Source organism: Elaeis guineensis, chromosome 3 (assembly GCF_000442705.2).
Source record: "Elaeis guineensis isolate ETL-2024a chromosome 3, EG11, whole genome shotgun sequence".
Lineage (NCBI taxonomy): Eukaryota > Viridiplantae > Streptophyta > Magnoliopsida > Arecales > Arecaceae > Elaeis > Elaeis guineensis.
Window position 1 is genome coordinate 127,340,405 of NC_025995.2, and position 24,695 is coordinate 127,365,099.

The window sequence follows — 24,695 nt, forward strand, 5'->3', positions numbered from 1 at the left end:
TGTAGACCATATGGGTTGGTTGTCCTCTTAACCAAAGAGTGTGGAGAACACTGGTATGACATACAGGTGAGATATAAGGGTACATCATCATTGAACGTGACCAACTCCAGAGCATTCTACTGTCGAGAATATCTTTGATGGGATATAGGTATAAGTGTCCCTTAGACTTGAGATCGCCTCAGTGACTTGCAAGCAACTCACTGTGCTTTGGTACTGGACTAACTGAATTTCTAATTCAGGGACGGAAGGCTTCTGGGCACAGTCAAGTACTTGCGAAGTCAGAATGTGATCGAGATGGGATTGACCACTCCAAGAGTTGGAGAAGAATGAGTCGCTGTATTTCAATTTAGCAAAACCTTGGCCAGGGTAATCCATTAGATCGATTTGATATTTTGAAATACAATGTGGACAACCTGATCAGAGTTGACAGTTGAACTCTGGGGTGTCCTATGATCATTTTGGTCAAGGGGATGAATTATATGAAAACTATATCCGCATGGGTTCTAAGGATGTTGTTCTACATATTCGACCTATCCGGTCATCGGGTACCATTGCTAGATGGTCACTTCGATTGGTACAGAATTTTATTTCTGTGCTACCGGCTTAGGTTCGGATCTATGAGGTCATACACATTAGAGTTCATGATCCGATCGGATGGTTGATCAACGATTAAGAATCGTTCTAGGGTTAAATGATTAATACGATTGACATTTAACCCAGTGCAAGTGTTGCGGGAGGATCGATTAGAAATTCGATTGCTAATTGGCTTAATTTGATTAAGCCAATGGGCTGAGATTAAGTCTAATTAAATATTATTTAATTAGATTTAGTTTGGACTTGATTGGATCAAGTCCAATTGGTTTATTGGATAAGCCAAGTGCAAAGAAAAACTAGTCCTAGTTCAACTAGGACTTGGGTCAATCTAATTTCTAATTTGATTAGAAAATTAAATCAGATTTAAATCTAATTTAATCTGATTAAATTAGATTTTTAATTGGGTTAAGATCTATTTTAATTAGGTTGATCTAATTTTGGTTTGATTTGGTTTGAGAAACCAAATTAAAACAAGTCATGAGATAGAATCCTAGTAAGACTAGGATTCCACCTTGCGCCACATAAGCCTTCCCCACGTCCTCTCTCTTATTCAACGCCAATCTCCACTTATTTTGTGCGACAAAAGCCCTCTCTCAGGTCTCTCCCACGTTTACAAAAGGTTTCCTCTCTTCTTTCTTACATGGAAGGTGGTTTGGATCAAATCAAAAAGGAATAAGTTTGGATTTCGAATTCTATGAGATAGAGTTTTAGAAATCCAAAACTCTTTCAATTTTGCATCGAATTTATCCAATTTTTTTTTAAAATTTTTGGAGCTTTTAGGGTATACATTGTGCACCCTTTGCTGGTGATCCATGCATGAAAATATGGAGGAGGTGCTCAAGAGTTGGGCGCCCCTTAACTTGCCATGTTTGGATAAGCCTTGACTAGGTATTTGACCTAGACAAGGACTCTATTATATCTCTCTATATAAGATGAGTTTCTTTATAAAATTTTTTAAGAAGATAGAGATTTGAGAGACCTTTGATCCATCCAAAAATCAAAGAGAAACACCTTTAGGTCGTGGAGATATAAAAGACACAAATTAGGGTATCTAGAGAGAGAAATGAGAAGAAGAAGAGGGTCTTCTTCTAGGATTGTTTGTTTTCATATCTTTCCTCCCTCCATCTTGAGTTTTCTGAGAGCGTATCAGATCTAAAACTCTTTCTTCTACTTTCCATCTTTGGAAGAGTCCAAATCAAGAAGAAGGAGGTACCTGATCAACCATCAAAGAAGGATCAACGCAGTACTAGCATACTGTGCTGATTTTCTGAAGCAGGATTTTTGATCGAGATTCATGGGCTCATGTGGACGACTCCTAGAGGCCGGATGCATGTGTGGCTTGCAACATCATCCTCAAGTCCGGATCAGCGAGGTTAGAACATCTAACTTGCAAGGTAATAGATCTGATCTATTGTTTAATACATACATTAGATGTAGTATAGAAATATGTTGATATGATCAACATGTAGTTCATGCTATATTTATATATTTTAATTTTTGATTTAATGCTATGTAATAATCATGTAATAAGATCTTAGATCTAGAGATTCTCTGATTTTAGAAAATAAATTTTGATTTATTTTAGTCTTCCGCTGTATGATCTTGAAAAAGTTTCAAGATCTAACCCTGAAATCCTAGATCTGATTCCTACAGTCAGAAGTTATTTGATCAAATTTTGACATTGATTAAAGTAACTCTTTTCGATGGAGAGAGACTTTCAAAATCATATTCTGAAGCAAAAATATGCATGCAAAAATTAGAACCTGACTATATTCCTATACATGCCTATAAAAATAACTGTATATTATTTTATAAAGATAACGAACAAGCAACTGAATGTCCGAAATATGGTGAGCCTATATACAAAATCGATAATAGAAAAGCAAAGAAGATACCTCAAAAGATTTTGAGATTTTTTTCATTGATTCTAAGACTTCAAAGGTTGTATATGTCTATAAAGATAGCTGAAGAAATGAGATGGTATTATGAGCAGCGAGTTTCGGAGGATAACATACTTAGCCACCCGATCGACTCTTTAGTGTGGAAAGACTTCGATGCAAAGCATCTGCTCTTTGTGAGTGACCTGCACAATATTTGACTTAGTCTAACGACAGATAGATTTAATCTCTTTGGCAATCTGAGTATCGGTTACAGCATGTGGCCTGTGATGCTAGTTGTATATAATGTGTCACTTTGGAAGTACATGAAAGAATCATTTATTTTTATGTCATTATTGATTCCGGGTTCGAAAGCATCAGGTAATGAAATTGATATATATCTACGACTTTTAATCGATGATCTGAAGGAGCTATAGAAAAATGAGATACAAACATATGATTCTATGAGTCGAAATAATTTTATGTTGCATGCTTCAATTCTATGGACCATAAATGATTTTTCTGCATATGAAAACTTATCTGGATGGAGCACCAAAGGATATCTTGCATGTGTAATATACAATAGCGATGCATCCTCGTTACATTTAAAGCATGGATGAAAAATATGTTTCATAGGTCATCGATGGTTTCTCCCTGATAATCATTCTTGGAGGATCCGTTATAACCAATATTTTGATGGTAAGTCCAACCGATATCCGCCACCTAAGGAGTTAAGTGGAGCAAAAAATTTAGAACAACTTGAAGTCATTGAAAATATTCAATTTGAAAAAATATCGGATACTCACAAGTGGAAGCATACTGAAGCTGAGCTGAATTGGACGAAGCAAAATATCTTTTTCGAACTACCATATTGAAAGCAGCTACTACTTCATCATAATCTGGATGTAATGTACATTGAAAAGAATATTTGTGATAATATTATCGATACTGTATTGAACATCTCAGAAAAAATAAAAGATGATACAAAAACTCATCTTGATTTACAGAAAATGAGAATCTGGCCGAAGTTGTATTTAGTTCATCGAGGTGAGAGATTTTTTATGCCACCTGCATGTTATTCGCTGTTTGGTGAGGAAAAAAATTTCTATGGATGGTTCAAAATCATAAAATTTTCTAACACATACGCTTCAAACGTATCGTGGTGTGTTGGAAACAACGACGGCAATATCTCTGGTATGAAAAGTTATGACTCCCATATGATGATGCAATGTTTGCTTTCTGTGGTCATGCATGGCTATTTAGGTGGTGATGTTCAAACTGCATTGATTGAGCTGGAAGTATTTTTCTGAGAACTGTGTTGCCAAAAATTGAAGATTAACTTACTTGAGAGATCTGAGAAGGATATCGTATTCATTTTTTATAAGTTAAAAATATTTTTTCACCATCATTTTTTGATGTTATAGTACATCTGGCTGTTCATCTTCCAAAAAAAACTTTTTTGGCCAGACCGATACATTATCGATGGATGTATCCTATTGAAAGGTAAAAAAATTATTCGCACTTTGCCATATCAATTATAAGATTTAAATATATTTTTAAAATTTAAATTTATTTTTATTTACAGATTTTTATGTACCTTAAAAAAGTATGTGCGCAATAAAACAAGGCCTGAAGGATCTATACAGAAGCATATGTAGCTACGGAGTGTGTCACATTTTGCTCGATATATCTTGATGATATCGAAACAAGATTCAATCATACAGATCATAACACAGATCGTGAATGGGATGACAATAAACCGACATTATCTATATTTAAACAAATGGTTCGACCTGTTGGTGCAAGGAGATATGAATTTATGGATATGAACGAGCTATCCAAGACACACTTTTACGTTCTAAATAATTGTGAAGAAATTAAAGATTTCATTGAGTAAGTACCATCTTAACATACTGTTTAATATTTTAAATAATTTTTTTATATCGATATAAAATTAAAAATCATAACTTATTGCAGTGAGCACAAGAGTATACTATGTAGAGAGAATAATACGGATGCTGCTGATCGACATAGGAGAAAATTTGTAAAATAATTTGATGATCTTGTAAGTTGCATTAGTTATACATTATTTATTTAATTATAAATAATATTATTTAAACCAACATAATTTTTTATGTTATAGTGTAGATGAAACATAAATATTTCAATAAAGAAGTGAGTGCGACCGATGAATTGTATGATTTAGCATGTGATCCCGATCGAAGGATTAATCACTACACATCTTATATCATTGGAGGAATGAGATTTCACACAAGGGAGCCTGAGACGCAATGACGGACCTAGAATAGTGGGATTGCTACAATAGGATATGAAGGAGAAGAAGAGATTGAATATTATGGTGTATCGATAGATATCATAGAACTGAAATATGGGTCTAGCAATTCTGTATTCTTGTTTCAGTGTGAATGATGGGATATTAGTAATAAAAAGATCGATATTTATATTGATTCATACTTTATCAGTATAAATTTTGCATGAAAATGATACCAGAATGAGCCGTATATATTAGCAACTCAAACGAAATAAGTAATATATTTGAAGGATCTAAAGTATCGAGGTAATTGATATGTTGTATAAAAAATAACATCTAGAGACGTATATGACATACCAATCCGATTAGAGATGGACGAAAATTCAGATTTACATGAAGAGAAAGCTTTTCAGTAAGAAGAATAAATATTAGCCAAGCTTTTTGCTGATGAAGAACTTGTAACGACACCTTTGAATAGGACTGATCTACCATTTAACGAAATTGAAGCTGATTTTATATTTAATCTTGATGAGTCAGAAGGGTGACGATTAGTTCACAAATGATGATAAGATAGAAGACGACATATATATCGATTATTGTGATTCGAAGAAGGATCTATATATCGAAGAAGATATAAATATTGATGAGTAGATTTATATTCTTCGTTCAATCTTCTCTTGCAATAATGATATGCGATATAATTGTATTCATTAGAATATAATTTATTTTTTTTATTATTTTTTAATATTATATTCATTTATATATCAATTATTGCAGATATGATATCAGGAGACAGACGATGACATTCGTGTTCACAGTCTACCTCAAAGATTGAGGTACCTTCATCGATCTCCATTGTTGCACTAGCTCTATTGTCAGAGGGCCCTGCACTGGTAGGTCTCAGTGAGGTGGGTCTCAGTGAGGTAGATCCGAGTGAGACGAGTCTGAGTGGTATTATTATATTTTTTATATAATAAAATTTATTTCTTTTATTTGGATAGTTATCATACTAATGATTTATTTATTGTTATTTCAGATCAGTCTTCATCAGTAATGAGGCGAGGGCGAGGTCCATTGAAGAACCTCGTTCTAGAGCATTGGAGATGCAAGCACTCAGGACAGCGATTCCGAATCGAGATACCAATCGGCTACATCAGGCCTATTAGGAGATGGTGCAAACCATGGTGACTGAGCTGGGCATAATATACTGCAGCTATGCCCCCATGATGCTCTTCGATTGGCATCATGTTCTATCGCTCAGAGAGAGATTTTCTACACCCACTTATAAGTAAAATAAATTATATTATGAATATTTAATTTATATAGTATTTTTTTAATATTTGTTATTGGCATGATGTATTTGATATCATTGATTTTGAGGAGGATCGTGTGAGGCGAGCCGTGGACATTCATTTATCATTGTGTTTCAAGCATTATCGCCATCACATGCATCAGCATTGGTACCATGTGATGCAGGATTATAAGAAGGAGGCAGCACGACAGTAGCCCTATGACAGCATCACTATGGATGATTGGACTGTCATATGCCGGCATTACGAGGATCCGGCATATCAGGTTACACATCCAAACTTTTTTTTAGAGTTTAATGATTGAATCATTTATTCATAAAATAAATTTATTATCTACTAATTTGACTGATAACTGTACAGAGAAGATGTGCCCAGAATACTGTGAATCGGACGAGACAGACCGTATCGCATTATGGAGATTCGAGATCATTCGCTCATCACATAGAGCACATAGTAGATAAATTTTAATTTTTAATTAGCATATAATTCTTTATTTATTTAAAATTTTTTTAATTAATTCTTAGATTACAAAGAGATAATGAGAGTGGCAAGCTTTCTGGTAGGATTGATATCTATCAACAAACCCACCAGCCACGGTCAGAGGAGTGGACGATGGAGAGCCAGAAGTTTTTTATAAATTTTTTTAATTATTTTTTCATTCGCAGTCTGATTTTTAGTATAAAATTAAAATATCTATAATTTTAATTTTCAAAATCGTATGACAAACATTAGATTCCAGCCTATCTCTGAGGGCTAAATCGTATCCACAGATGATGAGATCTGTGATCGGATACTTGGTATGAGACTCTGTTATGTTAGGAGTCTAGGATATGGGATCATTGCTCCCTCATTCTCATGCTCATCTAGGGCTGACATCCATTCTGTGTATGAGACTCAACTGACAGAGGTGCAGAGACAGATTGTCGAAGATCGACAGCAGGCTACCGTGGATCGACAGCAGACTGAGCAGTGAGTTCAGGAGTTGGCTGCACGCATCGACGAGTATCAGCGGCTCCAAATCTAAATAATGGAGCGAATGATGCAGATGATATAGCAAATAGACAGCAGCAGGTCGGTCCGAACTCCGTCGAATGCTCTCCTTCTCCAGCTCATCTCCAGAAGTCGACACATGATGGCTTCTTCATGTATTTTTTTATTTTTATTTCAAATCTCATATAATTTTAATTTAATATAATAAAATAATAAAATTTATTTATTAGTTTATTATATAAATTTTTTATTTTTAATTTATAAAAGATATTATAGATATAAATTAAAAATATATATTCATAAATTATTTTTTTAAAAAAATATGTTTAAATTATTAGCGATGGAATTATTCTCGATGAAATATTGATCACAAAAAATATTTTAGTATGATAATTTAATTTTTTAATAAATATAAAATTATTAAAATTTTATATATAATTAATAGTGATAAAAAATTATTCATTGTAAATAATTATTAGCGATAAAAATTTTTGTCGAAAACTATCATATTTACGACGTAAGCTTTTCATCGCTAATATTTTTAAATTTAGTTTTTAAAAAAAAAATTTATTAAATTAATAGCAACGAAAAGTTTTCGTTGCAAAAAATATTTTTTGTGATGTAAATTTCTTACATATGGGTATTGAACACTGTGTAGGAGGTTTTATGTCTCTCCGCATCCTCAGGAGTATTGAAGGACTTATTCAACATTTAAATGATCTCCTCTGGCTGTGCATCTTCGAACTTACGACTAACTCGTCATTCATAGCTGCTCTTACCACATAATGCACAGTCATATGGTCATTGAGTCACTTCATATAAGTATCTCTCGCGACATGAGGAGTGTTGGCTGCAAGTTCTTCAGGTGCCTCATCCATAAAGACGTATAAAATCTTCTCATACTCCAAGATGATCTTCAACTTTCGATACCGGCTATTGAAATTGGGTTCGATGAGTTTATCGCTGTCCAATAGCGAACGGAGGGATAGTGTGTTGGCCATAACTGAAAAAAAATATTAATCTATTAGTGTATGAATTATTTTTTTTAAATTCTGAAGATATAGATTTTAGTCTAAAGATTCTCTCACTATTTTTATGAATTTATAGTCTCTACCTCCAACTCGAAAAATTATACTAATTTCTTAGCGGATACTAAAATCCACACAGACTGCATTCAGTTCCGAGTATGGCTTGGCCAACCCTAGTGCATCTATAGGTAGGTTCACAACCAATTATTTCTTCAAACAACTTCTAGTAATTAGATTTTATCCCAGGCTTCCCTTCAGCAGGCATGTGACACCTCCACTAAAAATTTTGATTAGGTCTAACCATTAACATGACAACACCAAATACATCCAACAAATAGATATCCAGGTCCAAGTGTGGCTCGATCAATCTGAACATTGATCTAAAGGTACATCATGATAGTCATATGATGAATGATAATTCCGATATGTAATAGACACCAGGCGTGTGGTGCCTCCAATACGTATTTGAAATATTAGACTCATTATCATGTATCTTAATGAGAGACTATGACCAAGTTATCTCATAATTCTATCATTTTATGGACCTAATAATTTAGAAAATTTATTTTTATTGATATGAAAATAAGAGAAAAAGATGACTTGTAAGCTGCAAATCTTTTCACTGACTTCACCAAATCATATAGAGATTTAAACACAAGCTGATCTAAAGATACCTAAATCAGTCACACTGATTTACCTTAATGGTATGGGTCTGCATGAATCGACTAGTGACCTAATCAAAACATAATCTACTATGTTGGCCAGATAAGTGAGATTAGTGGAAGGGATGTATCCTTAACTTAACATAGATGTATCTAGGTGAATAGCTCTCAATTAAAAATTACTTGATCGAATCTACCAAACTTACCTTAGACACTAACTGGTTAATTAGTTTCGATTTGATTCACCAAAAGATTCGGGCTCAACCATGGAGCCATGATCATGGTCCATTTATTAGGATCAAAAATATGGACTTGATCAAACTTCAACTATTAAGACTGATTTAGAAAAATTCTAACATAATCTAATTCAACACTTGATTAGATTTAATCAATTTCTCTACTTGGTCCATATATGTTTCTAACCCTAGGTCTAACCTATTAGATTGACATGATTTATGCTAATTCTTTGCCCATCGATTTATGTGGTGTCTTAATGATCACTTTAGATCTAATATAAATATATTTATGATCAAAATAATCCATAATTTTTTTTTATGAAATCGGATCATAACGATACCCCTATACGTCATAAGAGAATCCATCGAATAGGCAAAAAAGAGAATAACCTCTTTGATCCCCTATGATCGGATGATCTGGTGATCTCATCAATCTAAGTACTAGACTACTAAGATCTAAAATCTAATTTCATATATAATTACATCAACATGCAATTATTGATAAAATAATTTTATGCCATAAATATATCTTTGATCTTATCAATTATGTTCTTCTTCTAATCTAATTAGATTTGATGCATCATATATATCATATCAGATCTGAAATACATCTTATACAGAATATAAAATATTAATTTTAGATTTAATATCATATAGAAAATTAATTAGATGTAAATATGAATGCATAAGGAATAAATTTTTGATAAAATCTATTTTTGTACGGTGCTGAATTTTGATAGGATTTAGATCTAATTATCATTGAAACATATCCAATTCAGATCTGAAATAAGCTCTACTTCTTAATGAAAATAATAATATTAAAATTTTATTAAAATAAATTTAAAATAAATTTTAATTCTCATTGTTATTCTATCAAAAATTCAGCAACAGCAAAATTCTATTATAATAAACTTATAACAACCTTGATCAATAATTGATTAGGCTCATCTAATCCAATCAAAATCAAATCAAAAATTTTATATAAATAAATTTAAATTAGATTTAATGTCTAACATTAAATTTTAATTATATACAGTATGTAATTAATCCAAAAAAAATTAGTTATGCATGCATGAATCAAAGACCTACTTTGATACCAATTGTAGGGAAGGAAAACTATTTCTCTTCGGATAGCCCAGATTGCATCTAAAATTTTTTTTATTAATCTATATGAATAAAGATCAAATTCTTACCTGATTAGTAGTAGAACCAGAGATCAAATCTTTAAAAATCTGAAACAATCTTTCATGGAGGCCTGAATGTACATATCCTCTACTTCGCATACACGTCAAATGCTGCAGGGAAGCAGGATGAACTCCGATCTTCACAATCCAATCAAATGAGGAAAGAGATGTGCTGGTGTAACACCTCACACCAACAAGTGAGATGCCCAAGGAGGGCCCATGCCAAGGGAGGAGGGGCGGCACCAAAGGAGAGAGGCCAAGGAGAAGAAGAAGGGCTCCTCTCTTCTCACGCCTCTCTCTCTTTTTCTCTTCTCTCAATCTGATTTGCTTGCTATGTATCCATCGGTAGAGACTCTCTCTATTTATAGATGAATCTTATGATCCAATAAATTTAAGACTCCTAACTCAAACATGCTTTGAATCAATCTAATACTCATGAAAGAAAAACTCTTACATGAGATAAAATTGTCATCATATATGACAATCAAATTACACCCAATCCCTCACCCACATAAAATAGATTCGATTTGAATCCAATTCGAAGCTGGTTCGAAATAATTTTGAAAGACTGTCAATCCTAAATTATTTAAAACTTTTGTACCAAGTCTAACTTAGATTTTAGATCCAATTAAGTCTAATTAATTTAGATCTAATCTAAAATTAATCGATACTTAAATTTAATTTTTCATATGCTCTATGAATCATAGATTAGAAACTGTTTATCCTCGAGATCGAACATGAACCTCATGTGTAGTGCTAGCTAGATATAGTCAACTCTTCAATCCCATTTGACCCATAACTTAATTCTCAATTAGGTTAGCTTATATATTCAATCAAGTCAAGTACTTTCAAATTGAACACATAAACATAGGCCAATTCTTTTCTATGATGTTCAACTTGTGTGTGTTACTGCATAGGTTCAAATACTAAGCTGGTAGTATAGAAATTAATTTCTGTACTAATCGAGATATCATCTGGCAATTATTCTCGATGTTCAGATAGGTCAAATTATCGTAAAAAAATATTTCAAAATTTACACACATGGTTATGCATAATTCATCCTTTTGATCCTGAATATTCTAGGATAGTTTCAGGTTAACTGTCAATCGAGATTGCTTCATCCATATTATATTTCAACCTTTCAAATCCATCTCATGAATTATCCTAGCCAAGACTTTACTAAATTGAAATATAGTGATACATCAACTTCAACAATCTGAAGGGATCAATCCCATCTTAATCCACACACAGACTTCGCAAGTACTTGACTGTACCCAGTAGAATCTAGATAGTCTGGTATCAAAATACAGTGAGTTGCTTGTAAGTCACTATGATAATCTCAGATTTGAAGGATACAAGTCACTATGATGATCTCAGATCTGAAGGATACTTATATCTATGTGCTTCGCGAGCAGTTCTTGACAGCAGAATGCTCAGCAGGTGAGTTACTTGTTCAGTGATGATGTACTCCTACATCTCACCTGTATGCCATATCGGTATTACCATACTTTTTGGTTAAGAGGACAACCAACTCATATGGCACACAACGAACTCCACTCGATAAACGTCATCATCCTATAATGACGTATCATTTGATCGCGAATATGTTTAAGAACTATATGATAATTTTTTTTTATCGTACACTAACATAGTTCTATGGACTTCATCACAGCATAAGAGTTCAAAAAAGATATAACTTTACGATGAAAAATATCAAAATAACTATTATTCATTTATCAATAATTCATATACAAAGATGAACTCAATCGTCATATGATTGATTTTAGGATACAATTCCTAACAGTATTTATCTAAACTACTTAATTGCTTTATTAGTTGTTCATTAATTGTAATTAGTCAAGAAATCTTGGGTCTAGGGTTTCAGTATTATAAATTTCATGATCATAAATTTTTGAAGTCTACTATTTCATTGTGCTATTCGAAACCAACACTTTCTTCCTGCTGTAATGAGTGGTATCAGATCCACAATAATTAGTATCAGAGCTAGGTAATACCAGGATACAGGTTATGGTGGTGGTGATCAAGATTGAAAAAGATGAAAAAATCAGGCTCAATCAAGATGGAGATCAATAGATTTGATGAAAAAAATAATTTCTCCTTGTAGCAAATGAGGATGAAGGACGTGCTCATCTAACAAGGGTTAATTGATGCTCTCTTGTGCGAGAAGAAGCCGACTATCATGGAGGTGCAGAATTGAAGGCGGCAGTAGATGCAGGTGGTGAGTACAATCCGTTTGTACCTAACGGATGATATGGTGATCCATATACTTGATGAGATTTTTTTGATGGTAATGTGGTCGAAGCTCGAAGAGATGTACATGATGAAGTCGCTAACCAACCCTCTCTTTCTCTTGAAATAGTTATACCAGATGTGGATGATCGAGGGGCAGAGCATGCAGGAGTATCTCAGTAACTTTCAAAAGATCTTCACCGACCTCTTCAGCATTGGTGAGAAAGTTGAGGAGAAGATCAGAGCATTGATCTTGCTTTCATCTTTTTTCCTTTCTTTTGAGTCTTTGGTGACTGCTCTTCTAGTAGGAAAGAATACCATTAAAATGGAGGAGGTTACTTCTGCACTACTCCAAAATGAGATTCTCAGACGGGAGAATCGAGCCTCGAGTTCAGGTGGCGACTCGACTATGATGGTGTTTGGAGGTAGTGGTGGCAGAAGATGAAGTAGAAGAGGATCGCAACGTGAGCGGTCCAAGTCCAAGATGAGGAACTCAAAAAAAATCAAATGCTACAGATGTGTTGAGTTGGGACATCGTATTAGAGATTGTCTGCAGCTCAAAGATCGAAAGAAAGCTACCATGGCGATGGTAGATAGCGATACAGAAGACAATGACGATGTTCTTTTGGTATCAGATGAGGTATCTACTTCTTTTCATTAGTGAATTATGGATTCTACATATTCGCTTTATGTGTGTTGCAAAGAGAAACTATTTGACTCTCTAGAGAGCAAGTGAGGATATTGTTCACTTATCAAATGGGTTGAGCTATACGATCGAGGGCATCAAGACCGTCAGCACGAAGATACATGATTGAACAGTCAGAAAATTGGATGAGGTCCGCTATATATTCAGTTTCAGAAGAAATCTGATCTTATCGAGTAGACTGAACTCGATCGACTACAGGTGGAGAGCTGATGGAGGAATCTGAAAGGTCTTGCATGGTAGTAGGATTGTGATGAGAAAAAAAAAGTATGGATGACATTATTTCTTGGCAGAGAGCTCAGCACGAGGTGGAACTTCAAAAGCCAGTGGGAGCATAATGCAAGGTGAAGCTCCAAGAGCAAGTAGATTGGGTATGAGATGGAAGGCTCGAGGGGATGACAGGGGATATCACAAAATAAAATTTCTGTTACCACAGGAGGCTATCCCGAGCAGATCTCAGATCAAGCAAAGTAGAGTATATGACGGAGATGGGATCGAATGGCCTAGTTTGATTCCCATGTTTGTCTATCCATGATCAGCAAGTATTTGCCCCAGAGCATGGGAGCGGGATCAACACGTGGAGGCTAAATATCGAGTCAAGATGGAGATTATTGAGAAAAATATCTTGAATTCGACCAACAGGTGAAGCTCACGTGAAGAATGACAACACACAGCACAGAAGAGGCTCGTAGGAGGGCCTGGCCCTCAGCAGGCCACGGTCCGACCTGCAAGCTCACTAGCAGCCAGGCGTGGCCCAGGTGGGTGCCGGCCCAGGTAGGCGTGGCCTAGCACAAGCACATGCGGAGCGGCCCGCAGCGCATAGGAGGCCCAGCAGACGTAGCCTATCCACCGGCCATGTGGCATGTCCATGCGGTCCACACTCAGGGTGTGGACCCTTAGTGGCTCACAAGCGAAATCGCAGCTCACAGGGTATTTTGGTAATTTCAGCTAGCATGGCGTGCACAAATTGACTTGCTCACAGCAAGGGCGGTCTACGAGTGGTGCATGGGTGTAGATTTGCACGATCAGACAGCCAGAATGCAAGCGGCTTGATCCAAGTGGTCTGAGATTTGATCAAATGGTTTGGAAGATTGTTTGAGCTTTAATCGAAGTCCTGTCTCTGATTTTCACTCGATCTGAGGCCTTTAAGAGGTCCTGTGGGCAATAGAGAATGTATAGTAGTTGACAGAGGAGTTTGGCATAGACCTGAGCAGCAGTAGCAGACCTTGAGAGGCACCGACAGAGAGCAGAAACAGGAGACTTTAGATAAGCTATCAGGCAACGGACAGCCAGTGCTTCAGGGGGATCTTCTAGAGAGCGTTTTGTGAGGGGGTGCTTCTTGTTAAGAGAGAGAGATTGGTATACGAAGGTTGAGGGTGTGATCGCTTCTAGTAAATTTTTTCTTTTCTCATTGTGGAGCTTGCATGCCCCAAGGAGATGAGCCTTTGGCTGATCCACATATTCGATTGTGCTTCTCGTTTCTTCTTACTTCCTACTACAATGAATCATACTAGATCCACAACACCTGGCCGCATGTCTAGAGAGGATAGCCTCCATTTTAACCAGTAGAGACTGGATCTCGAGGCCCCCATCTCACAGCGACTAACACACCATATCTCAAGATAGTAAATGAACACCCCTGCCCCCTACCAAGAGCCCCACAAAAAGTTTCAGAATTGCTGCTTCAGACTCCTGAATGTAAAATATGGCACCACTGTGTTCACCAAGAGATAGACTGGGATGAAGCTCAGCACCGATCTAACCAGGGTAGTCCTCCCCATCATGGAAGGGGTATTAGCCTGCCAGCCATCGAGACGCTCCCTAATCCTCGGCTCCATCAGCTTGCACTCAGCCCTCTGGAGCCTTCACCATGTGATAGGAACCTCCAGATAGGTGAAGAGCCCCACCTACTCAGAGATCCTCAGTCTCTCACAAGTCATCTGCTTCATCCGGGTCTAAGTCCTCGGACTGAAGATGATTGTAGATTTGTGAAGGTTCACCAATTGGACAGATGCCCTGCAATAGACCTCCACAATGGTCGCAAAGCATCTCACATTTGTAGCAAGATCCGACCAATGAGCAGGCAGTCATCTGCAAAAAGAAAGTGTGACCAAGGCAACCTCTCAGAGATAGGCCAGTAGGGCTCAAGCTCCACCCACTGGACCGCCCCTCAGAGAGAACGAGAGAGTGCACAGCACACAAAATAAACAAGTAGGGGGAGAAAGGGCACCCTTGGTGTAGGCTGCTAGTCGATTGGAAGAAGTTCGTCAGAGCATCGTTGATCAAGATGGCGAAGCTCGAGGCCTCCACACAATCCATAATCCAAGAGATCGATCAACCATAGATGCCGAGATCAAGGAGTGGCTGGCGCATGAACGACCAACTCATCCGATCATAGGCACACTCTATATCCAGCTTGATCGCCATCAAGCTCCGACGAATGGGTGCATGCTTTAAATCATACATGAACTCCTGAGCGAGCAAGACGTTATTGGTGATGCAACATCCTCCAACAAAAGCATCCTACTTCGGATTGATTAGACAAGAAATTACCGGCTTCAAATGTTCGACCAGGACCTTTCGACACACTTTGTAAACTATTGTGCACAGGCTGATCGGCCTGAAACGACTGGGAGTGGACGCAACAGGTCTCTTCGGAATGGGAGTAATTAGCACCTTCTTCCAATCCTCCAGGATGCCCCTAGAATCAAACATCACCTACACAGCCTCAGCAACCTCCCCACCAATAATGGGCCAGGATCGTCTGAAGAAGAATGGTGGAAATCTATCAGGCCCAGGGGCTTTATCTTGCCCGAGGTCATGCATGATTGGAGAAAAAGCTTCTATAGTTGGACAAACCATGGAAGAAATTAGGATCGAACCGTCATCATCTACAACGTCCATATATTGGGACATCCATAAAAAAAAATGATTATATAATGTTTATCTAAATTATTCAAATATCCATAGAGTTTATCTTTTTTTTAATATTTTAATATATATATATATAAATCTATACGGTCATCCATCTTTTGATAGATATTTTTGAAGTATATCTGATTATAATTTTTTTTTATTATACTATAGAAGTTTTATCCATGAATGGAGTATGCTTAGCCTTGCATCTGAAGAATATCGGAGCCAAGATATGACCGTGGAAGACATGTTCTGGTGAAAGCGTACGTTGCTGAACCATGAGTTTCGAGACACCCGAGTCCATAGCCAAAGTCTTCTTGTACTGTAGAATTGTACCCCAAATGAGACTTTTTCAACATAAAAAGAAATTGTTTTGTGTACCCTCATCTGGCTTTTCTGTGAGCCACCGGAGCAAAATGGACAACGTCCGTGAAATATAACACACATATAAATACATGCATATATACGAGCATCCATCTATGGATGCATGCACTATGTTGCTCTCATTACATTATTAGAAACAATGTTAATACCTGAGGAATATCTGGTTACCATTATTTACTGTAACATGATGGTATTCAGTTTGGATGGAAAAAATCGAAATGGAAAAAACAAAAGACAAAACGTGCAAGAAAAGATAACAAATATAAAACTTTTCCTCTCCAGAATACCCTCTTTCTATGCTAGTTTGAGCATGTCAGTCTGGACTTGTTTGATCAGGAGAGTCATGTTCTCGCAAGATGACCCTCCTTCTTCCATCGCCTTCCGAGCCTTCTCCCCCATCTCCCTAGCCCTCTTCCTTCTCTCCACCCCATCCTTCCCTTCATCCATCAATGTACTCACTGCCTTCTGTACATCGTCCTTCTTTACCAATACTTCACTGCTCTCAACCCCCCATCTGGTCATTTTCTTAACCCCAACTGCAACTCCAATTTTCAGCACTTCCACCAACAGCTTCTCGTTCACAAACTGCTCTGCAAAGTGGGGCCATGTTACCATCGGCACGCCTGCGGTCACCCCCTCCAGCGTCGAGTTCCATCCGCAGTGCGTCATGAACCCTCCAATTGCCGGGTGTGAAAGGATCATCACCTGCGGTGCCCATCCTCTAATAATAAGACCCCTCGACCTCACCCTCTCCTCGAACCCCTCCGATAGCCATTTCTCCACCTCCGGAGACTTATCTCCAGCTCTTATCACCCAGATAAAAGGATGGTTGGAGGCCTCCAACCCCAATCCAATCTCAACAAGCTGTGGAAAAATAGGGCTAGCAATGCTTCCAAAACTCACATAGATGACGGAGTTTGGCTTCATCGAATCCAGCCAACGCAAACAATGGTTCTCATCGATCGAGGCCAGGTTCCCCCTCGCAGCCATATCCGCGACATCTTTATTGTAGAGCGACATCGGTCCAATCGTCCAAACCTTCTTCCCTATGGCCTTTTGGAAGCTCTCAATGTACAGAGCCTCCAAGTCATCGAAGGAGTTCACCAGCATGCCATCGAACCTTTGCTGGTCGGCCTTCAGCTCCTCCGCAAATTTCTCCATGCCTTGTCCGCCGAAGCTCCCGGGCATTTGGGCCTTCAGTAACTCAAGATGATGGGGAAATCCAGGCATGACGATGACCTCCATCTCATCAGATGTTTTTTTGTGCAACTCATTGGTGAGGATGATGTGCCTGCAGAGAAGAGAGAAGCCACCGAAGCCATTGAATGCGAACCTTGGGATGCGGAACTCTTGTGCGACGTCTCCGGTCCAAGTGTGCCAGACGTCTGAGATGATGCAGCTCGGGTTCAGCCTTTGCTCTTTGAGGTGCAGTATTAGTGGCTCTCGGAGCAGAGCACATGCATCCAAGAAGCTCTGGAGATGATCCTTGGAAGGCAAGGTGTCGATGTTCTCGCACCCCTTGGGCAGGCCTACTGCACTGCATGGGAACGGGAGAGGCACAAACTCGATCGAAAGTAGCGATGCCTTCACACGCTCGATAACGGTCTTGATTCGAGCAGCATTGACGGGGGTGGTGATGACGCTGACATGGACACCTCGACTGGCAAGCAGACGAGCCATGTCGATCATGGGGATTGTGTGCCCTTGGGCCATTAATGGAACCAGCACGAAGTGAAGCTTTGGGTCATCTCGACCGTTGATGAGAATTTGGTTGGTCATGTTGAGATTTTGGCGATAGAATGGATGGAAACAGAAACAGGGGAATAGGTTGGTTGCAGGTTAACACGCACAGGAGGAACAGGAGGTGCCGTAGGGAGGGGAAAAAGGATCTCAATGCAGAGCAATCCGAGTTCCTGTTGTTGTTATTGTAAATCCGGTCATCTCATCACCCGGAGCGGTAATAAACTGGCAATGCCAGATATGGATGACATACGTCCCGACATCATCAATACTTGACTCAAAATAGACAAAGACGTCACCTCATTGAAGCTTCCTATGTCAAACAAATGGATGACATTTGTCGTGTCATCATATATGACACATGTCGTGTCATCATATACCAACATAATATCATGCATGGTAGGCTGCATGAAGCCAATAAAATTTTTGAATAGATTTACTCTACCATATGGTAGACAGAGCCAATGAAAGAAATACCACCTCAGTCTTTCGAATTGAAAAATTCTGAAAGCATTTCGATACATAACTATCTCAATACATATCATTGTTAAAGTAGTTGCATAATTTTTTAATTCAAAATATTTATTGGGTATAAAATAATTCTAGTCGAAGTTCGTAAAAGGCCGACTCTTTCAGGGCTCTTCCAACTTCCGACTTTGTGTGACGTCTTTCCTAACTTCTCCGACCGTCCGAGCTTCCATAATACCATCTGGACTTCTCCGATAATGAGCTCCTCCATTCATCTACCAGGCTACTCCAAGCACTTTCCGAGCTTCACTATCAGCCGATTTTCTACAGTGATCGACTATTCTTCGAATCTCTTCCAGACTTCTTCCGGCCACGAATGACTTTATTCCGAACTTCTTCCGGACTTCATCAATGTCCGAGCTTCTCCAAAAGCAGGACTTCTACAGTAATCAGATTCCATCCAAGTTTCTACGGTGGTCGACCGCCTTCCGGATTTCATCCGAACTCCAACGAGAGCCGGATCCCAGTCGAACTTCTACAGCAGATGGATTCCAGACGAACTCCTACAACGGATGGGCTCCACCAGCCGGATCTCTACTCCGAACTTCTTCCAGACTTCGTCAATGTCCGAGCTTCTCTAGCAGCGGGACTTCTACAATAAGAAGTCTCCATCCGAGCTTCCACGGCAGCTGGTCTTCATCTGAACTTCTACAGCAGAATTGAATCCCAGACTCCTCCAACGTTCGACCTTCAACAGTGTCTTCAAGACTCTTCCAGCGGACGAACCTCCACAATGCCATCCGAACCCCACTGTCAGTCGACACTCTGCCAGATTCCTCATGAAATCGGACCTCTCCGGTGGACAGTCCTCGGACGAGCTTTTACATCAGGCAAACTTCAGACGGACTCCTCTAGCAATCGGACTCTTACGGGACTTCTCCAACAGAAAGTCTCCGTCCGAGCTTCTACAGCAGATGACTTCTGCCTGCAGCATCAGCGCCCAAGGCATCCGACAACAGTGGACTCGTCAGCAACCTCGAAAACGTCTGAGCCTCTCTTAGATTACAGAGACAGAGAGCCATTCCGCTCCATCAGACATCTCAGCCGAGCTTCAGCCGTCAGGTCCGAACTCTCTGGCAAGTCACGACAATGGCCATTACCCCACTCCACTCTCTGTAACAGATTCCACGTGGCTCCATCACTCTCTGGCAAGTCACGACAATGGACATCACTCCACTCTCCATAACAAACTCCACGTGGTTCTGAACGGCCCACTGACGCCACTACTCTCCGCAACAAACTCCGTATGGCCACGAACGGCCCACTACCAGGCGGTTTCAGATGTCGCTATCGATCAGTTACGCTCTCCGTTTATAAAAAGGGACCCCCAGATACGTTCTTCTCTAAGCAAAAAACTCTATCTCGAAACTCTGCTAAAATTCTATTTGAGTGCTCCATTTCTGTTGAGGTAGAGTACTGACTTGAGCATCGGAGGGTCTTGCCGGAGTACCCCCAACTCCGGTTTAGACTTCTCTTGCAGGTCCCGACGGCGGATGCGATTTTCTCGACTCCAGCTTTCCCAGCGTCAGTGAAATTCTGCACCAACAGAATTGGCGCTAGAGGAAGGACTGTGTCTTCGCAGTACCCTTGTTCTAAAAGAAGCACTCAGCGGGATTGTCTTCGGTCATCTTCTTCGACATTTTCTCCTTCTTCTCCCACCAGATCTCCATCTGATGCCTCCCCGAAAGGCATCCACCAGGCGATCCACAGCCTCCGCGGTCAGATCTCAGCGAGACCCGCAAGCTCCGGCCTCGTCTCCAATTTTTTAGGCTCCTCCTCCGGCAATGGCAGTCGGCATGGAGCAGCTCGACTTGCTGGTTCAGTAGGTCAGAGGCCTCATCGAAGCAGTGCAGGCCATGCAGCAGCAGCCGCAGCAGCCGTAGGCATCTATGCGGCTGGACAGAGCATTGTCAGAGTTCCAGAATCCGACGACCGGGCGGGCCACTTAGGCCAGTTGCCCTGTCTTCCCCGAAAAAAGGAAGCAGAAGGCGGAGAGCTCTCCATCCGATCACAATTCCACCCCCGGAGGGTTCCTACCTCCGTTCCACCAGGAGATCCTCGAGACTCGCAGTCGAGAAGATCCCAGGATCAAAAGTTCCAAGAGATGAACTGACGGATCGATGAGCTCATCAGATGAGGTCGGCTCGATAGATTCATCCGACGCTGACCTGAAGGTAGGGAGGATCGACCGAGGGCCCTACCACAGCTAGAGCCGTCAAAGAAGGAGGAACAACCTGAAGATCGGCCTCCAACCGGGATCGTTAACACCATCTCTGGAGGACCCCGATGGGGAGCAGTCAGTGGATCGGCCGTACCGGCCAAGCGGCAGAGGACTGGAGAGTCTATAACCTTTACTGAAGAAGATGCCCGAAAGATTCAATTCCCCCATAATGATGCGGTTGTAGTTTCTTTAAACATTGCTGACTATGATGTACGCCGCGTTCTTGTTGATAGTGGAAGCTCGGCTGACATTCTGTTTTACGATGCATTCTCGAAAATGTCCATTCCGGATGGTCGATTAGGACCGATAAACTCTCCGTTGGTAGGATTCACCGGCGATGCTGTGCCAGTGGAAGGGGTAATAACTTTAACCGTGGTTGCAGGCCGGTACCCAAAGCAATCAAGAGCACAAGTAGATTTTCTGGTAGTAAGGACGTCGTCTGCCTACAACGCAATACTCGACCGACCTGGCCTCAACGCCCTCCGAGCTGTGGTATCGACCTACCACTTGAAGCTAAAATTTTCTACTAGCCAAGGAGTCGGAGAGGTCAGAGGAGATCAAGCCCTGACAAGACACTGCTACAACATAGCCCTTCCAAGAAATAGTCAGTTCGACCCCCGTTCGATTGATGGATTGGACACCCGCGATGACCTTGCTGAAGAACGGGGTGAGCCAATTGAAGATCTTATCTCAATTCCTTTGAATGATGGGAATGAGGAGCATGTGGTAAAGATCGACTCTAATTTAGTGGAACTACCCGAACTGGGTTCATCAGAGAAGTCAACTACCCGAACTGGGTCTCCAATATGGTTCTCGTCAAGAAGGCGAACGATAAGTGGAGGATGTGTATAGAGTTCAAAAAGCTAAACAAAGCCTACTCGAAGGATAGTTATCCTCTGTCACGACTTGACCAATTAGTGGATGCAACCTCGGGCCACGAGCTTCTCACTTTCATGGATGCATTTTTTGGCTACAATCAAATCAGGATGGCACCAAAAGATAAAGAAAAAATTGCTTTTATTACTAATCGTGATTTTTATTGTTACAGGGTTATGCCCTTTGGCCTCAAAAATACAGGAGCGACCTATCAACGGCTGGTGAACAAGATCTTCAAAGAGTAGATCGACCGCAACATGGAGGTCTACGTGGACGATATGCTTGTAAAAAGTAAGTCCACAAAGAACCATGTCACCGACCTTGAGGAGACCTTCAGTGCCCTCCAAAAATATAAGATGAAGCTGAACCCGGCCAAGTGCGCTTTTGGAGTAACCTCAGAAAAATTCTTGGGCTTCATGGTATCGGGGTATGGGATCGAAGCAAATCCAAAAAAGATTCGCGCCATCCAGAAAATGACCACCCCGAAGTCAATAAAGGAAGTTCAGCGCCTTACTGGGAGAGTAGCAGCTCTGAATCGCTTCATCTCAAGATCGGCTGAACGATGCCTACCTTTCTTTTAAACCCTCAAGCAACCGAAGAACTTCTGTTGGACCACCGAATGCCAGCAAGTCTTCAAAAAATTGAAGAGCTACCTCGGCTCGCCTCCGCTATTGGCAAAGCCTGAACTTGGAGAGGAGTTGTTCCTGTACCTGACGGTCTCTCCTGTGGCTCTCGCAGTACTTTTGGTTAAAGAAGAAGTAAAAATTCAACGATCGATCTACTACATTAGCCGAGTATTGAGAGACGCCGAAACCAGGTATACTAAGTTAGAGAAACTAACTTACGCCTTATTGATTGCAGCTCGAAGGCTCCGACCTTACTTTCAAGGTACACCATAATACTGCTCACTGACCAGCCGATCAAGACGGTTCTGCATCGAGCGGATGCTTCCGAAAGGATAGCAAAATGAGCAGTCGAGCTCATGAAATTCGACATCAACTATCAACCTCGGTCGGCGATTAAAGCTCAGATATTAGTAGACTTCATAGTGGAGTGCACTATTTCGAAAGAGGCCGAACTTGAACAAGGTGAAGCCGACAACTCAGGGCTCCAGTCGAATTCTCCTGAAGAAAGAACAGATCTCCCTGATGGTTTTTGGGCCCTCTACGTGGACGGTTCCTCCAACATGTCAGGCACAGGTGCGGGCTTGATCTTGGTCAATCCAGAAGGAATTATTGTGGAGTACGCGCTGCGCTTCGAATTTCCTACAATGAATAATGGAGCAGAATATGAAGCTCTGATTGCAGGACCGAGGATCGCCAAAGAGTTAGAAGTAGATCGGCTCCAAGTCTACAGTGACTCCCAATTGATGGTGGGACAAGTCAGCGAAAACTATGAAGCTCAGGAGGACAGTATGGCTAAGTATCTCGAAAAGGTAAAAGGGATCGTCCCAGCCTTCGGTAGCTTTGACATCAAGTAGATTCCAAGAGCAGAAAATATCAGGACCGACCTTCTCTCCAAGTTGGCTACACTGGCTCCAGCTGAACTGCCCAAGGAAGTCTTCTTCGAAGTTCTGAAGTATCCAAGTACAAAAGAGCCGCAGCTTGTGATGGAGATCAACCATGAACCCAGCTGGATTGACCCACTGGTTGCATACCTCAAGGATGGGGTTCTTCCTCCTGATGCAAAAGAAGCTCGGAAGCTTAGGAACCAGGCCTCCCGATATATTCTTTATGAAGGCAAGCTGTACAAGAGGTCGTACTCTTTGCCCCTTTTGAAATGTCTCCGACCTTCTGAAGCTGACTTCGCCTTGTGGGAGGTACATGAGGGAGTCTGCAGAAGTCACCTGGGGGCCAGATCTTTATCCCATAAGCTGCTCCGACAAGGCTATTACTAGCTTACCATGTACCATGACTCCATCGAATATATCAGAAGGTATGATCGATGTCAGAGATAAGCAAATATCCAAAGGCAACCCGCCTCCGAACTTACATCCTTGAGTGCCCCATGGCCGTTTGCACAATGAGGGATGGATATCCTCGGACCTTTTCCCATGGCATCCGGGTAGCGAAAGTTCCTCCTGGTGGCAATTGACTACTTCATCAAGTGGGTCGAAGCTGAACCTTTGGCGAAAATTACAGAAGCTTAAGTGCAGGATTTTATTTGAAAGTCAATTGTCTGTAGGTTTGGCCTACCCATAACTCTCATTACTGATAATGGGCGACAATTTGCAGGGATAATGTTGCTCCTAGATTGATTTTGATGATTACAAAGCAGATTGAAGGGATACAAATAATTTTAAATTGAAAAAGTCCTTATGCTCTTCAAGGGCAAAATCGTAATTTCACTAAAATCCTGATTTGATAGTATCATTTGATAAAACAAATGATTTAAAAACTATTGGTGAAAATTTTATTATTTTTGGACTTATATTTTTGAAGTTATGAAGGTTTGAAGTGCATGAGTCGACTCATGAGTCAACTCATGGCACTGTGAGCTGATTGGCACGCAAAAATTCCCTTTGGCACGCTAGTTTTCTGGCTTGGCACGACCTGTGAGTCGACTCATGAGTCGACCCACAAGGCATGAGTCGACTCATGAGTCGACCCCTGCTGATTTGAGCCAAGAATTTCCAGAAACGCATTCTCTGGTAAATGCAACAGAAGTCGACTCATGAGTCGACTCCTGATGCATGAGTCGACTCATGAGTCGACCCCTGCGACAGAAAATGTCAGCAACGGCTATTTTTTTGCCCGTTTTAATTACCTTTTATGCTTCCTAAAAATCCTCTAACGGCTCTTTATCTGCCTAAATTGTTTTCTCTTGCTTCTAATGCAATAAAATGCTTTAAATGGTTAAAGAAATTGCAGATTAAATAGCAGATCAAACGTGAAATCAAAAACAAGAAAAAGAAGAGAGAGGAT

General features: G+C 40.0%; 1 protein-coding gene across 1 annotated transcript; it reads right to left on the reverse strand.

Annotated features, from left to right (window-relative positions):
• Positions 1 to 16,576: 16,576 nt before the first annotated feature.
• Positions 16,577 to 18,287, reverse strand: LOC105035688 (UDP-glycosyltransferase 73C6-like). Its single transcript, XM_019847404.3, has one exon. The coding sequence runs from the start codon at positions 18,183 to 18,185 to the stop codon at positions 16,701 to 16,703; it is 1,485 nt and encodes a 494-aa protein (XP_019702963.2). The 5' UTR covers positions 18,186 to 18,287; the 3' UTR covers positions 16,577 to 16,700.
• Between the last annotated feature and the right edge of the window lie 6,408 nt (positions 18,288 to 24,695).

Excerpts from the sequence above, each read along its gene's own strand:
- LOC105035688 (XM_019847404.3), bottom strand. The coding sequence starts at position 18,185 with ATGACCAACCAAATTCTCATCAACGGTCGAGATGACCCAAAGCTTCAC.